Below are 15,827 nucleotides of genomic sequence, written 5' to 3' on the forward strand. Positions count from 1 at the left end.
TGTCGTTATAGTTGAGATGTAGACGTTTCTGGTTGTCTTAATGCACACGTGTTCGTTTCACTGTCGTAAAGAAACCCGCAAGCCCAGAAATTGTTTTTTGCAACATCGTCGGTGACTTCAGTGATTTTCATATGGAAATAATCAAATATTTGTTCCAAATCGGATTCCTCTTTTTTTTCCAAAAGTCCGGTACGATAACCGGCGGTCAGTTCCGGGTAACCGGTTTCCTCTTGACAATTTTCGCCGAAATATTTATTCAACTTGAGCGTATAAATCTGGAAAGTACTTAGAGTATGTCGCAATTGAGTTTTGATAGTTAACGGTGATTCTTGCCCTTTGTAATAGTCCAATAATTTTTTCAAACTGATTTGGAACGATTGGTTAATAAAACGTAAGTTCATGGTAAATTGTCTTTGTACCATCAACGTTTTGAAATAATTTAACGCACTATAAGCGTACGTCAAAACTATCGAAAACAGTTCAAAGGCCGCGTATAATGCTTTATCGAACACACTTAACGACGGCGTTGTGAACGAAGGCGTTTGATCCGGACAATTACTGTAACCACACTCAGTTGCTAGATCGTTGACGATGGTCGACAAGAACGAAAATTTACCCGCGTACCTGCAGTTCAACATGAGGAAAACGTGATAGTTCACGGCTAAAACGTTATACCTATTAATGGCATCCGTATGGTCGACGAACGTTGCCACGTAGTCGTCAGATAACTGTCCTTGGGCACCAGTATTTGTTGTTTTCGCGTTTTCCAATATGTCTTTCCATCCGGGATGAGCCAGCAAAAGTTTGGTTTCTTTGATAGTCTCGGTCAGCCGATCACACGACGCAAACGGTTCGGATGAAAAAAACAACTCCAACATTAATATCGCGGCGAAATACTTGACTATTTTCATTTTGTATACGAAATCGTTACCGGCGAAAAAACTGAACCAAACAGCGGTAACACTCAGTATGTGTGTAGATTGTTATTCACTAGTTCGTCGTTTGAGTTTTGAATTTCTTATGCAAACAAAGCGAATATGCGTGTATTTGCAAAATTGTTTTCGCCCGAATTTCTGAATGTTTCCTACGTTTATACATTTTTATACCTTTGTTTGTACTAGGCAGCAGTGGTTAGTTTTGCGTCAAGAAATTATTGTCTTAAAGCGTACCGTTTTTTTTTACAGTCATTGTGTAGCAATATTTCTTTTAAATGATTCACCTCAACGCTTTCTATAATAAATACATTTTTTGACGATATTTTATATTATGATAGTAATAAATAAGTCGTTTTTACTTGAACTAAACTTTCTTGTCGTGTGATGATAAAAAACATACACCAACAGTATGGTTTTTTTACAACCAGTCATTTATTTCATACATAAGACGGAATTTTTTAAAGACAATTTTTTTATACATTCAAAAAAATATATAAAAGTAATCAGGTCACAACGAACGAATGTTACTCAGCCGACTTCAAGTATAGTCGGTTTTGTGTTTTGTTTTGTAGCATAATAGCGTCGAGAGGTATTATTTAACACATTTGTTAGGCTATAATAAGAAATATATATTTTTTAACTTCGGTCGTAATTGACGGACCAACATAAAAAACTTTTCAATTTTAAATATATAAAATGGAATTTTTCGACTTATTTTAAGGATCATTTTTATATATTTTAATTTTTAAATCTGGAAATTTGAGAGTCGTATTACATTCACCTATAATTTTTTTTATTTTTAGTAAAACTATAAACAACTTTATTTCAAAAAAATAAGCGGTCTGCTCACTTTGTGAGTTGCCCTTACAACACAGTTTACAATTATCAATACAGCGTACATAGCAGTCTACATAAAATTAATTTTTAAAATTAAATAACATACAATAAACTAAAATAAAATAACAAATGTTTTGCAAAAATGGTAATAGGTATTTATGATATAAATGGAAGTTGGTTATATGTAATTTGTCTTGTAACACCAACAGAAATATTTTTGTTAGATCTCTTCGCATGCCAATAAGAGTTCCGTCTCTCCACAAGTTATTCAAGTTATGTATATATTACTTTATCACAAATAGTAATTGTATATTTCATACAGATTGTATTTTTTATTTAAAAAAAATAAATTAATAAAAAAAGATCTCTTCGTAATAGATTCTGATTTTTTAAGAAATCCTGTTAATGCGACTCCGACAACTTCCCACCCTTCTACGTTATAGAGACGGCTTAGACTTGGAGTACACGGCATGTATATAGCTCTTTTTCTTCATGTACTTTCACGTCTTGTAAGTTTTCATTAGTTTTCCATCGAATTGTGTGGTCTAAGATGAGGCCTCGCCCTCTGCTCCTGTCTACCACTACAATATCCGCCCTTCGGTTCTGAGTAAGTTCTTCTCCAGATTCTTCGCAGTGCACTCTTTCATAAGCCTCAAACTTCTTCGCTCTGAAAGCTTTTAAACGATGGAAATGTGCTGAACAGAAGCTTAGTCTCGCCAAGACCAAACATTATTTTGTCCACTTTAAGAATTAGCAAATGAGCTGCTACCACCCAGAGTCATTTTTCTAGATAAATTATCCCAACACAGCGAGTCCACTAAATGTGTTCAAGTTCTTATTTAAATACAATATACTTCAATATTTAATAATTAGCAATTTGTGTTATAGAATTTGCAAATCCACAATCCATGTGTTTACTAAAAAGAAATAGTTAAGTGTATCGTATTTTAAGATAATTTTGAGTGTATTTAATAGACTTAAATAACGTATTTTATTATTATTCAGACTAAAGTTCTAAACAATAAATATATTTTTTAATGGTTCTATTTTGTTATCATTTTTAGAGGAATGTTTTTTTTGCTTTGACGAATCATGATTGCTGTATTGATATAACAACTGATATAGCCAATTGTAATCAGTTTCGAGCGAAAACAATTTTTAAGTTAAATTTGAAGGGCACAGGGAAAAAATGGTAGTAGTCACTTTATGACATTTTTTTTTTCAAATAGTTTTTTTCAATTTATGCCATTAATTTTTTTTATTTATGAAAATAGATTGTTTAAATAAGTACATCTTTTATTAGAATAGCATTTAATGTGATTTTTTTGTTTTTATGTAAGAGGGGGAGGAATTCACGAACTTTGTTTTCGCTATACACTAAAATGTTCATAATGTGACTACTACCCGTTTCCCCCTGTGCCCTTCATTTGTTTCCATAACTTTGTTAAATGTATTATAATTTAAAATATATTATAATGTGTCATTAATTATAAACGTGATTCACTTACACTTAGCAACCTAGAAATTGACCACATTTAAAATGTATTATCCCCTTTTTTTTGGTATTTCTTTAAAAAAAATTTAAATACTTATCTGGAACTTTTTTTGAATTTTTGGCCTAATATAGTACCTTTTAAAGGGTATGACTTTTGATCTACAGACATGTCCCTAAAATAAAGCGGTTCAGCTTCTCAGCTCCGCTTAGAAGTTAAAGCAATATATATCATTACACATTACAAAAGGTTTTATAATTTTTTTATGGTTTGATCGTTGTTACAAAAAAATTAAATTTTTAATCTTTAATTACTTTTTAATAGTTATTACATTTGTTTCGATATTAATTACAATGTATTTTATACTATAACGGACTATGTTTAGAGTTCACACAACGGTAGCCGCTTCGAAATGTAATTTCATGTTCCGGTTCAAATGTTTTTGGTCCAGAGCAATCACCATGTTCATACGTTTCCAAAGTCTGTGGGTAAAATAAGGGTCATTTTAAATGTAATACTATAGACAAAAAACTAACGCAGCGTTGACCATCCAGTTCATCTTGACACACATAAAAATACTAACACTAAGACTACTTTAATGACCCAGGTGTCAAGATAAACTGGACGGGTTATACGTATAGGAAGTCGTTGAAATGAGATTAACTTAAGAAATGTTTATTTTTAGTAAACACCCATAAATTTGAACTCTTCTTCATCTTAATCTTTGCCTTACACTCCCAACTACATGGGGTCGGCCACTCTAGTCCTACATTTCCAAAAAGCTCTATATCCTACATCTCGTTCAATCACCCCAGCTATCCTCATATCACTGTTATAGAACATTTAATACTATACACTCTATCCATCTTTTCTTCGGTCTTCCTCTTCCACTCTTTCCCTCTACATTCATCTTCATAATAACTCTTACTGCCTCTGCCTCATATCTTCTCATAGCACGACCTAACCATATGAATCTATACTCTATTATTCTCTCCACGATTGTTTCAACTCCTGGACTTCCTCTTATCTAATAATTTCTCATTTTATCCTCCCTAGTCACTCCACTCCAGACACTCTTAGAATTCTCACCTCCGCTATCTCATTCTCTTTTCAGTTTTTTTGTCTGAAAAATTGAACACTGCCTACACTAATTGATCTGTAGTAAGTATTGTTGGAATACAAAATATATACTCACACTATACACAGGATTAGCCAAAACCACATTATTGTAGTCATGGAAAACGTGATGACGAACATGATGGTCCCGCTCCAGTACGAGTTGCCGACATCTGTGAAGTAGTCGTAAGTCTTAATTGCGCAAGTGACCAGTAACGCACACCATACAAAGAAAAACACAAAAACGATGGTGGCTTTCTTAAAGAACAGTTGCCAATCCCTTTTTTTTTGCAACCACTGCGAACAAAAAACTATAGAAATGAAATTTATTAGTACAAATAACGTTGCAACTGATGTTGCAAACCGACATTTAAATTTTGAGCAACTGCATTTTTCCAAACACAGGTATCTTTTTATTGTACTTCTGTTACAATACTCTTTTCCCCTTTTTAATCACTCCTAGGCCACTAACTAGCTTCTTTAAAAAAAAAACTATAATCTCAAAAACCATATCTTACCCCCCTAGCACGATGGAATATTATTTCTGCGAACAGTTTTCAGTTACAAAATTAGTTGGGCACAATATTAGATTGTTTATTTTGGTTGATTATGTGACCCTCAAAATAGCGATAATCCGGATTTATTATTTTGTAAATATTTCATGATAAAACCAAAAGTGTGACACTCTTCATTACAGGATAACCTTTTTTTATTTTTCAGCTTAAGTCATACAAATAGCTCATAATTATGCCAGTCATATCTCTGCAAATGTCTAACCATTGTAGTTTGTTTATTCGCTCGCCGTCTACCTCTCCTAGACTCGTTTCTAATTCTATCTGATCCAAGTACTTTACACGTATCCCAAAAATCGTATTTCAGACAATTCCATCAACTATTCAGCTATCTTATTCAGGTATCGACATTCACGTAACTACGCCATATTCTAGACTCACAGCGGTTTAGGTCGGGCAACACCTCCGCTTCATCTCAATTATTCCTCTATTCTCCTACTATATTTATCACTTGCCCGACTAGCAAACCCGTTGCCTGCATTATATAAAACGAAATATGGAAATCAATTAATTATAGATAGTTTGTTTTACCTCGCTAATAGTCAATGTTCGTTCGACCGTTTGAAATGGATAACCGCACACGTCGCAGTTCTTCGAATTCGATACCGACAGCCAGTGCTCCAAACATGACGCGTGGACTTTGGCGTGCGATCCGGCGCAATTGCATGGTGACACTGTGTTTTCACATTTATCTTCTGAACAAACACATAGTTCAACAATACCCGTTAGTGTCACAAACACATGTAGACATTTCAGTTAATGCTAATTAATATCATACCATTTTTACCAATATAAAAAAACCTTTTTTATGATCGGAATCTGATAAAATCGTCACACCTGTAATTATTTAAATGACCTAAAAATTCAATTTCATTTAAACATATTTTGTCTATTTTTTTTTTTTTTTGCTTATTTTTTAAACAAGAAAACGTACACCAAACCAACGTCTTGCATTGGACAATTTTTTACAAGATGTCATTCAGGGCGTGACAAGATAATTATAATACTAAATAATGTTATTTTATTGTTTTGTTGTATAATATTTTGGCTGATCAATTATAACAGCAACACACAAACGTATTATTTTACACATAAAAGGTGACTCTAAACCACAACAAATTAACCAATTTAGTTTTTTCTTTTAATTGAGAGGAGAAGGAATTATTAATATTTCAAACAACATTTTTCACATCCATATAAGTAATTCTTTATGTATTTGAGTAAATATTTTAAATTAATTCTATGAAATAGAGACACCGCTTAATAAGAAATTAGATAAAACATATTTAATAAATTTGTTATTTTTTTCAGATTATAAAGCAACATTCTTTCATAAATCCCGAGTATGTCGTTATTAAAATCGACGAATAAAAATTATTCTCTATACCTTAATTATTAATTAATAAACACACGGGACGGAGCACAGGTTTACAGGAATTATTACAACTTAAAGGGATAAAATCGCATTCAAATAAACGCTTCGGTGCTAATCAGTAGTTAGTATTATAGAGTATTATATACAGAGCAAAGTATAAACCAGCACCTTAAGAAAGGATTAAAATGAGGTGCAGTGTTTAAAAATTAGCATCAAAGTGTTTATTTTAAAGTGATTTTATAAATGTTATTTATAATAATTTCTGTAGACCCGTGACTTCTCCGATCCACTACGCTTTGATTCCATTATGCCTCGAACCCGCTGTACTGGCTTACTCTGATAAAATCACTTGTATATACTTTAAATATACTAAATATTTCCTTCATGGACGTACTTTTGGAAATAGAAGTCTAAAAATTAATCTAAAGTTAGACAGACCTAAAGAGGTTTCATTATTGGTATAGGTTTCTCAAAAATCTGTAGTCAAAACATAATTTTTATTAAGGAAAAGCAAGAAATAAAAACAACATTTTGAAATAGAAATGATTATAAAATGTACGCCGAGGATATCGTTACTGATATTAACGAACAAAAATGCCATATAAATTTATAAATGGCAAGGTCATGTCAGCATGGTTGAGATGTAGACGTTTCCGGTTGTTTTAATGTACATGTTTTCGTTCCACTGTTGTATAAAAACCCGCAATCCCAGAAATTGTTTTTTGTAATATCGTCGGTGACTTCTACGATTTTCTTCTGGAAATAATCGAATATTTTATCGGGTTCATCTTTTATTAAATCATCAAGTCCGGTACGATAAGCGGTGGTCAGTTCCGGGTAACCGGTTTCCTCACGACAATTGTGGTTAAAATAGTCAAGCAATTTCTCGTTAAACATTTGCAAAGCACTTACGGTAGATTGCAACTGAGTTCTGATAGTAGCCGGTGATTCTGGCAGTCTGTAAAAGCTCAACAATTGTTCACAATTCCATTTAAACGATCTGTTAATAGGCCGTAAGCTCTTTCTATCTAAACTTCTCGGGCTCATCGTTTGAAAATACTTTAACGCACTGTACACGAACGATAAATCCATCAAAGCCAGTTCAAATGCCGCATATAGTACTTCCTCGCAGTAATATAACGGTAACATTGAAAAAAAAGGTATTTCATCCGGATAAGCAAAGTATCCACATTTAGTTGCCACGTCTTTGATGATTGTACTCAAGAACAAAAGTCTGCTTGCATATCTGCAGTTCAACATGAGAAAAATGTGTTTAACCAGATCTAGTATGTCTCTCCTTTTAATGTCCACATTTTTGTCGACCAACTTTGCCACGTCACCGTCGCCGAATTCCCCTTCGGCAGTTTTTGTTTTCACGTGATCCAATATGTCTTTCCATCCGGAATAAGACAACAAAAGTTTTGTTTCTTTAATCGTTTCGGACAGCCGATCACACGACGCGAACGGTTCGGATGCAAACAAAAACTCCAGCAACAATATCGCGGCGAAATACTTGGTCAGATTCATTTTGTACATATCTTACAAGTAGCGGAGGAGAAAATAATCGCACAGAATGAACCAAACAATCGTAATACTGAGTTGGTACTAAGCTTTTTATTTGCTAGTTCGTCGTTTTAATTATGGTGATTTATGTAAATAGTTAAATAAAGAGAACAATATGCATTTGTATGCAAGTTTTTTATACCCGAAAATCCATACGTTCTTATATTTATATACATGATAGTCTAGACACACGCTGCTCCAACCGTAATTAATCAACGTTGTAATAAAACAACTAATTCGCGTAGACATAACATTTTAAGAGTATTAATGAAAGACCTATGCCTGAATTGAGAACAATATGAAGGTGAAAAAAGAATTTTTAAAGTTCCGATATTGCGTATGGATATCTTTAAGTTTTAGTAAATTTCGTTTTTTTTGGCGTACTTTTGGAACTGGAAGTATGAAAAATAGACTAAAGATAGTTCTAAAGTGGTATTTTAGCTGGTACGGTTTTCTCAAAAATCTGTAATCAACACATAAACAACATACAAACACAATAATTATTCCTAATAGCACAATGTACCCACGGTAAGTTCCCATTTGAATTCCTCACAAGAAACTATTTGTCGTTTAGCCTAAACCTAAGGACCCACTGAAAGCGATTTGCGTGTGAGCGATTCCGCGATTTTACACGCCAGATGTCCACCAGCGATTTTGGTGGGGACACTTTAGCGTTTTTTTATGTCGCGCGTGTTCATTTCTACATTAATTTTCAAATTCATTTTAGGTCATTAACATCCGAGCTCTATTTTTATTTATTACTAGTATAACAGTAGTACTAAAACATATAATTTATAATAACTAATTTAATAAACCTAAATATATAACATTAAATAATTAAATTACCATACATTTTATCAATTTTAAGGTTTTGTCCTAGAACAGACCTACAAAATCTCAGGACTGTGTTTCGATTTCTGTGGTCTGGGTGTCTCGGATTCCATATGGGTTCTTGTAGGTATACAGCAGCAGCAATTTGTTCTGACAGAACCGACGATGATACCATTTTAACAGCGATTAATCGCCGAAAATCAAACAATTTTGTTTTTTCAGCGATTCTCGCGCGTGTAGCTAAAATCGTAAAACGCTACACGCGGTCAGTGGGACACTACATATTTACTTCTATACTGTTGATTAAATCGCTAAATCGCCAACACGCTACACGCTATCGCAAAAACGCAAATCGCTCTCAGTGGGGCCTCAGCTTAATGATCGTTGGACCTAATGAAGCCACTAATATTTTGATATTTTTCCAACAACTTTTAATGTCGCCTAAGTATTTTTAAATATTTTTTAATTGAGTGGAACATAATGATATGGACATTTTTAATATTGATAAAATACTCAAAAGTCAAAAAAAATGTATTCATCATACTTAGTTCAAAAATTAAATTAGTACGAGGAATATTTGTTTAATATGAACTATACGATGAAAATATTTGTTAAGTGTCCAATTCTATAAAAATGGCCCACCCAATTTTGAAATATTTAAGATAGATAAGGAATATATAAATAAATAGAAAAATTTCAAAAAATTAGTGGTCTCATTTTAAACAAAAACGAACCATAATGTCCAATGGTCATTAGAGGAGGTCACTATCAACACAAACCTACTCTAATAAGTAATGGTTAATGCAATACAGTGCTTTACACCCATACTTATTTCATACTACTAATAATAAAAAAACATGTATGTTTTGGGATTATTACATATGTTAGTTAACATTTTAATTATTTTATTTATTTTGAAAAATATTTAACATCACTAAAATCGTGTTTTCTACAATCCAATTGGTACAGAGATATTTATATTAAAAATAACTATGTATATAGGTAACCTAATGAAAATCAAAAGGATCATTAATAATTCTAATGTTAAGGGTAGAGAGAAAACTGTTTCATTTCTATAATGTTTCTATAGTTTTCGAAAGTTGGTATTTTTATATTAAACATACAAAATAGTAGTAGCAGAAATTTCTAAAACAGTTTTTTTGTTTCAATGTAATGTTATTCCTGTGATGTACCTGTTGTATTATTTCTTATCATATATAATATTATTATGTGTTATCAATTTAATCATAATCTTTTATCACAATTTAATTAATTTAAAAAATTATCCTACCGACTGAAAAAAACATGTAATATTGTTACTATTATGATTAACAAATATTATGCCTGAACAACTCTTTATTATTATTATTTAATTTAATAAATTAATTAAAAGAATTACACAAGTCACGACATATTATGTAAAAACCACAAGACTGAACTTTATTTATTTGCAATAAAAGATAATGATTAAATTGATAACACATAATAATATAATATATGATAAGAAATATTACAACAGTACCTAATGATATTTAAGGACTTTTTCTAAATCGTACCATACCAATACCACCATAAAAAAAAAAAGTAGCTAAATAACTTTCATGTAATCTGATGTTAATGGAAAAGAAACTATACAATTTTAAACAACTTTTTTCACATCCATAGAATTCATATTCATGTATTTGAGTAAATATTTAATTCAAATACTTTTTAGGTAGGATATAACATAGGTATTAATCAGGTAGCTTATTTTTTGGACTATAATGAAATACAATTTCATGCAAAATAGTTATTTAATAAACTTTAGTTTTAGGGGTTTTCAGACATACTGTTGAATTTAAAAAAAAAATAATGATTCTAAAAAATAAATATAATACATGACTATAATGTATAGAAATGCATAGATAATGTACGTGACTATAAACCACAAGGAAAAAAACCAACGCAGTTGCATAACATGTTAAAACTGATGTTGTTTCATTTAAATTGATAGGAGAAGGGACTATTAAAATGTCAAGCAAAAATTGTACATCCATAGAACTATTCGTGTATTTGAGTAATTCCACTATACAGAGACACACTTAAAAAATAAATGACAAGGTGTGGTCAGTGTAATTCGGATGTAGGCGCTTCTGATTGTCTTAATGTACACTTTTTAGTGTCAGTGTTGTATAGGAACCCACAAGCCTTGAAGTTGTTTTCTATAATATCGTCGGTGACTTCTATGATTTTCCTTTGGAGATATAGAAATAGTTGGTACAAATTGAACTGTTCCTTAAGGCTGAATAATTCAAAACGATATCTGATCCACAGGTCCGGGTAACCGGTTTCTACGCGACAATTTTGATTGGAATATTCGCCCATCTTAGTCTCGAACATCTGCAAAGAATTTACGGTGACTTGGAATTGATTTCTGATATCGGCCGGTGATACTGCTGCCTGTCTGTAAACGTTCATCAATTGTTCGCAATTCAATTTGAACGATCTGTTAATAGGACGTATGCTCTTGCTACTTATTTTACTCTGCATCCGCTTATGGAAATACTCTAACGCGCCATAAGCGTACGTTAACACCATCGAAGTCAGTTCGAACGCCGAATAGAGTACTTGTTCGTAGAAATCTAACGGTACAATTGTAAACGGAGAATCATAAGCGTCCGAAAAAGCAAAGTATCCACACTCGAATGCCATGTCATTGATAATCGTACTCATGAAGGAAAGTCTACTTGCATACCTGCAGTTCAACGTAAGAAAAATGTGAGCGTTCACGGCTGATATGTGAGCCGCAATTGTCTTATTTGTCTTAATTGTCTCAATTTGGTCGACCGACTCTACCATGTCGTCGTAGCCAAACTCCTGTTGGGCGTTCTTCATTTTCACGTTATTCAATATGTCTTTCCATCCGGAAAAAGACAGCAAGTGTTTCGTTTGATTAAACGCGACTGGCTTTGGCGTACACGAAGCAAACGGTCCGGATGCAAAGAAATACAACTCCATCAGCAATATCGCGGCGAAAAACTTGGTTGGATTCATTTTTTTACACCGAGAAATCCAGTTTCGCTTGCCAGAAAAACGAATTAAACAACAGTAACGCCTACGTACTAAAATTGTTGTGTGCTAGTAACAAAGAACACAGCGAATAAAGCGAATATTTTGTATATAATATGTATGTTATTTTTTTACCCAAAAATTCCGAACGTTCTACACGTATACACATGTTAAACTCGACACAAGCTGTTCCAGTTGCGTTTTATTTAACAAAACAACAAATCGATAAACGTAGATATAACATTTTTACGAACGTTTAAGAAGTAGTATAAAAGCTGCGCCATTAATGTACTGCACAAATAATGAGGCCATCGAATGAAGGATACTTTGGATTGTCGTTTTTTTATTTAAATAAAACGGTTATTGTGTATTTGCATGGTTTTTTTTTATCGAATTTCAGAACGTATGGAATGCGCACATAAATAAATAAGATATTTCTTTAGTAAAGATGCGATTAGGTTTGTGTTAAATTTGTTTCCATAACTTTGTTAAACATAATTTTAGGCCAAATTTTTGAATTTATATCTTATGTCAAAGATGAAGTTAGACGTTTACAATCTATATATATATATATATTATATTCTAAACGCTTATGGTTCAAGCAGTAATAGTACAAAACAATAGGTACCTATACATATTTTTAATACTTATTTTGATTGTAACATATAAGACACGAGAAAAAAAGTTTTCTGAAATTTCGATTACACACAAAAAGCTGTCAAGTCTGGTCACAACATTACATGCAGTTAATGTGAAACCCCTTGCATTTAAATAAATATTAATGTTTATCTTATTGGAATGTACTCTTATTGTGCACATATCACAGCAACTATAATAGCTATAATATGGTATTTGATTTAGAGACGATTAAAATAATTTCAAATCAGAAATGCGTTTTCCCGGTAAATGCTTATGTAACGTTGTTGGTATTGTAAAAATGTTGTATTTGACGTAGCTTTGAGTTACTCGGTTACCAGTAATAACAGTTTTTTGTGTAACAAGTAGCTTTTTTTTAGGTTCAGTTAACGTTGAGTAACTTGATATATGTATGATATACAGTGATTATATTGTTACACATTTGTTCGACGAAATAGCCACTGGAAAATAATCCCACCTGACTTAAAAACAATATTTTTAATTTCCTGATAATTCATAAAAAAAAACACCAGTAAAAAAAAGGAGGTTACTAAAATCAAATACACTACAGTATAAATGAAAAAAATGCATGTCCTTCAGCTTAATTTATATTTTTTACTACTGTCACTTGGCAGCCTAATTTAAACGGAAAGAAAGCTATGGGTAAAAAAAAAATCAAACATACCTACTTACATTAAATTAGATTATCTCCTAAATTTGGTATCGTGAAAAGTTTAAATAATGCTCGTTGGATGGGATAGTTCTTTTTTTTCATTTGAGATTCTGCATATAGTACAATTTATCTCAAAAATTATATAATATGTTTACGAATGTTCTAAAATATTTTTTCCATTATTTTAGCCATGGTCATAAAAAGTATGTTGAGTTTTTGTCTTGACATCTCTTTTTTACCGTTTTTTTTTATATTATCTTCAGCCATTAAAAAAAAAAAAAATATTAAAAATTAGTTTCTTATGTAAAATAATCTCAGCTTTCTAAAAGAAATTGTTTTTTTCGCGTATCAGAAAGTCATTAAAATTTCAAATCAACAAAAAGGGGTAATTTCAAAAGATCAAGGTAATTATAAAATGCAGATCATTGAAATAAGATCATTAAACTAGGCTTATCGATGATTTTTTACTGAATATGAATCGGTAGATACAATAATTTAGACTTGTAGTATACACGGTTTTTACGAAAAGTATTGTGTTTTAAAAACGTATAAAACTTAGCAAACATGCAGAGCAAAAAAGTAAAAGGTAAAAATAATGTCGTCGTGTAAACATTGACACCAATTTTCAAGTGCTTTCGAACGCTGCACGCGTATGCTAGTCTCTTTATAAAAAAACAAGTACAAGCAAATACTAACACAGACTGTTGTGTCAATCATACGTTATATGGTACCCATAAAACTCAGCAGTAAAGATTTGAAACAGTAAAGATTTTCTTTTGTTGAAACCGAGACGTCGACAAGTCCAAGCCATGTATGTGTGGAAATTGTGTGTAATAATGGCGTGTGCCCTGCAACAAACTCGGCAACAGTCGGAATTGTTGGATTTGGTCGATGGGAGGGCTAAGGATACACTGAGAGAAGCGGCCAACAACGATTGGGCGATTTTGGACTATAAATTGCTCGAAGGTACGTGTTACACAAACAGCAACATACCGTGCATCAGCAAAGTGACAACCGGCGCATCCTCTAGTGATCGGTTTAGTGGCATCATCGCATCGTACACCAATAGTATTCCTTTTAGCGACAACACCGATCCTTATGGGAAATCTGAAATCGAAGGGGTCATAGGACGATTTTTCACGGCTCTTATTTTGCACGAAAACAACGACACGGACCGCGTACAAGCCCACGGGGTACTGTTGGCCGATTTAATGACACATTACTACCGTCGTGGCGCATACTTGCAAGGCTATGTTCGAATGATGAACGCCTTCGAAAGTGCCGGCATGGCGTTTGTACAGCGGTACTGCGAACTGATGACGACATCTTTTCGGAAGCGGTTGACGATAGATTACAAATTACTCGAAGAATACGACACCTACATGTCGTCCGTGTTGGCGGTCCGGTTCAGATACAATTTCATATCCCCATTGCCGATAATGGAAATTCGCAAAACCATCTGGGACTTGAAAAAGGGAGGACACGATGGGAAAAAGTCATTCGAGCTCAAGTGCCAAGCGTTTTCACAACGGTACGCCAACATGATCGGTTACGTTCAGTTGTATCGATACAGTGATGATTTGAAATCCATAGAGAAAATCAACGAAGAAATGAGAAGAAATATGAAATCTGCGGTACACGTATTTGGAGAGATGCCGGCATTTTTGAAAAAAACAATTTTTTGATAGTACGCAATCGTATAAAACGTATAATTTATAATAATTCTATTTTGTTAGTACTAATAAAAAAGTTTCCAGTACCCGCTCTTGGCACATAATAAAAAACAGATATCTAACATTATAAAATGTAATTAAAATCTGGCTTTTTTGACGTACTGAAAAGTTTTCTGTTTTACAATAATATGGTTTTCTAATTATTTTTTTTTTCGTTTTAAATAAACGATTACTTTTAATGATCATGCTCATTGCCATGACAGTTTTTAAATTGTAAAGGACAGAAATCGTACACCGAAAGTTATCGATTTTCCATCTAAACTAATATTGAAAAAGCGGTGTCTCTTTGGTTAGGTATGTACGCCGCGCGCCGACAAGATGCATTTTGGCGGTATATTATTAAGGTTTAAGTAAATATTTAATTTAAAAAAAGGTTTTTATTTTTTATCAAGTACAATAAAAATATAATATATTACAAGACCATCGGGGTTGGTCGAGTCCGTTTGCAATACTAAACCCTAAGTATAGTGGTTATTGATTTATACACTAAATTTGCATATTGGTAAAAACATTTTGGACAAATTTGAGTGGGTCACCGTTTGTCTCCAATTGTTGAAGTATTGATAATATTTCTTATTTTTAGACTATGTCACTTTAACAATTTGGTCGAAATTTGTTGTACTTATGTTAAATAATGTAAATCTATCGACTTCAATAGGTAAGTCGCCCTTAATAGGGGTAGTACCCCTTGCAATCCTCGAATAGACCCCTTTAAAATATTTGTAACTCTCCGAAACCGTTCATTTCATTAGTTCTCGGCTTGGACGGCTTTTAGTAGTTGAAAGGAACAATTAAAATAACGCCTCGCGTCTGCTTACCGTCATAGCAAATCCGACAAGTGATCAGCTGTTCGTCCCTGTCGCGTTTGTACTGCACGGTCGGAGCATTGCCGGTGAACATGTCCAGAAGGCTCTTCATGACGTCGACCGTATTGGGGTAGCTGGAAATTATTGTGCTGTTTAGAAATTGTCGACAAGAAATGTTGCGGACCGACACCGCACACGTGGTTTGTTAA

The 15,827-nt window shown here is 32.9% G+C and overlaps 1 protein-coding gene across 7 annotated transcripts in view; it reads right to left on the reverse strand.

Annotated features, from left to right (window-relative positions):
- Positions 1-3,493: 3,493 nt before the first annotated feature.
- Positions 3,494-15,827, reverse strand: part of LOC126837243 (zinc finger protein ZFP2-like) — a 40,830-nt gene continuing 28,496 nt past the window's right edge. For all 7 annotated transcript variants that reach the window (XM_050571078.1, XM_050571077.1, XM_050571073.1 and 4 more), the window contains 4 exons: positions 15,631-15,752; positions 5,485-5,648; positions 4,461-4,678; positions 3,494-3,747 (listed from right to left, as the gene is read on the reverse strand). In XM_050571078.1, the coding sequence (XP_050427035.1) occupies positions 3,654-3,747; positions 4,461-4,678; positions 5,485-5,648; positions 15,631-15,730 (576 nt within the window). In that variant the 5' untranslated portion in view covers positions 15,731-15,752 and the 3' untranslated portion in view covers positions 3,494-3,653. The remainder of the gene's footprint in view (positions 3,748-4,460; positions 4,679-5,484; positions 5,649-15,630; positions 15,753-15,827) is intronic.

The sequence above is a fragment of the Adelges cooleyi genome, unplaced genomic scaffold (assembly GCF_023614345.1).
Source record: "Adelges cooleyi isolate 19-005CV unplaced genomic scaffold, UGA_ACOO_1.1 ACOO_flye_CR_arks_rails_tigmint_CR_PRNA_247, whole genome shotgun sequence".
Taxonomy (NCBI): domain Eukaryota; kingdom Metazoa; phylum Arthropoda; class Insecta; order Hemiptera; family Adelgidae; genus Adelges; species Adelges cooleyi.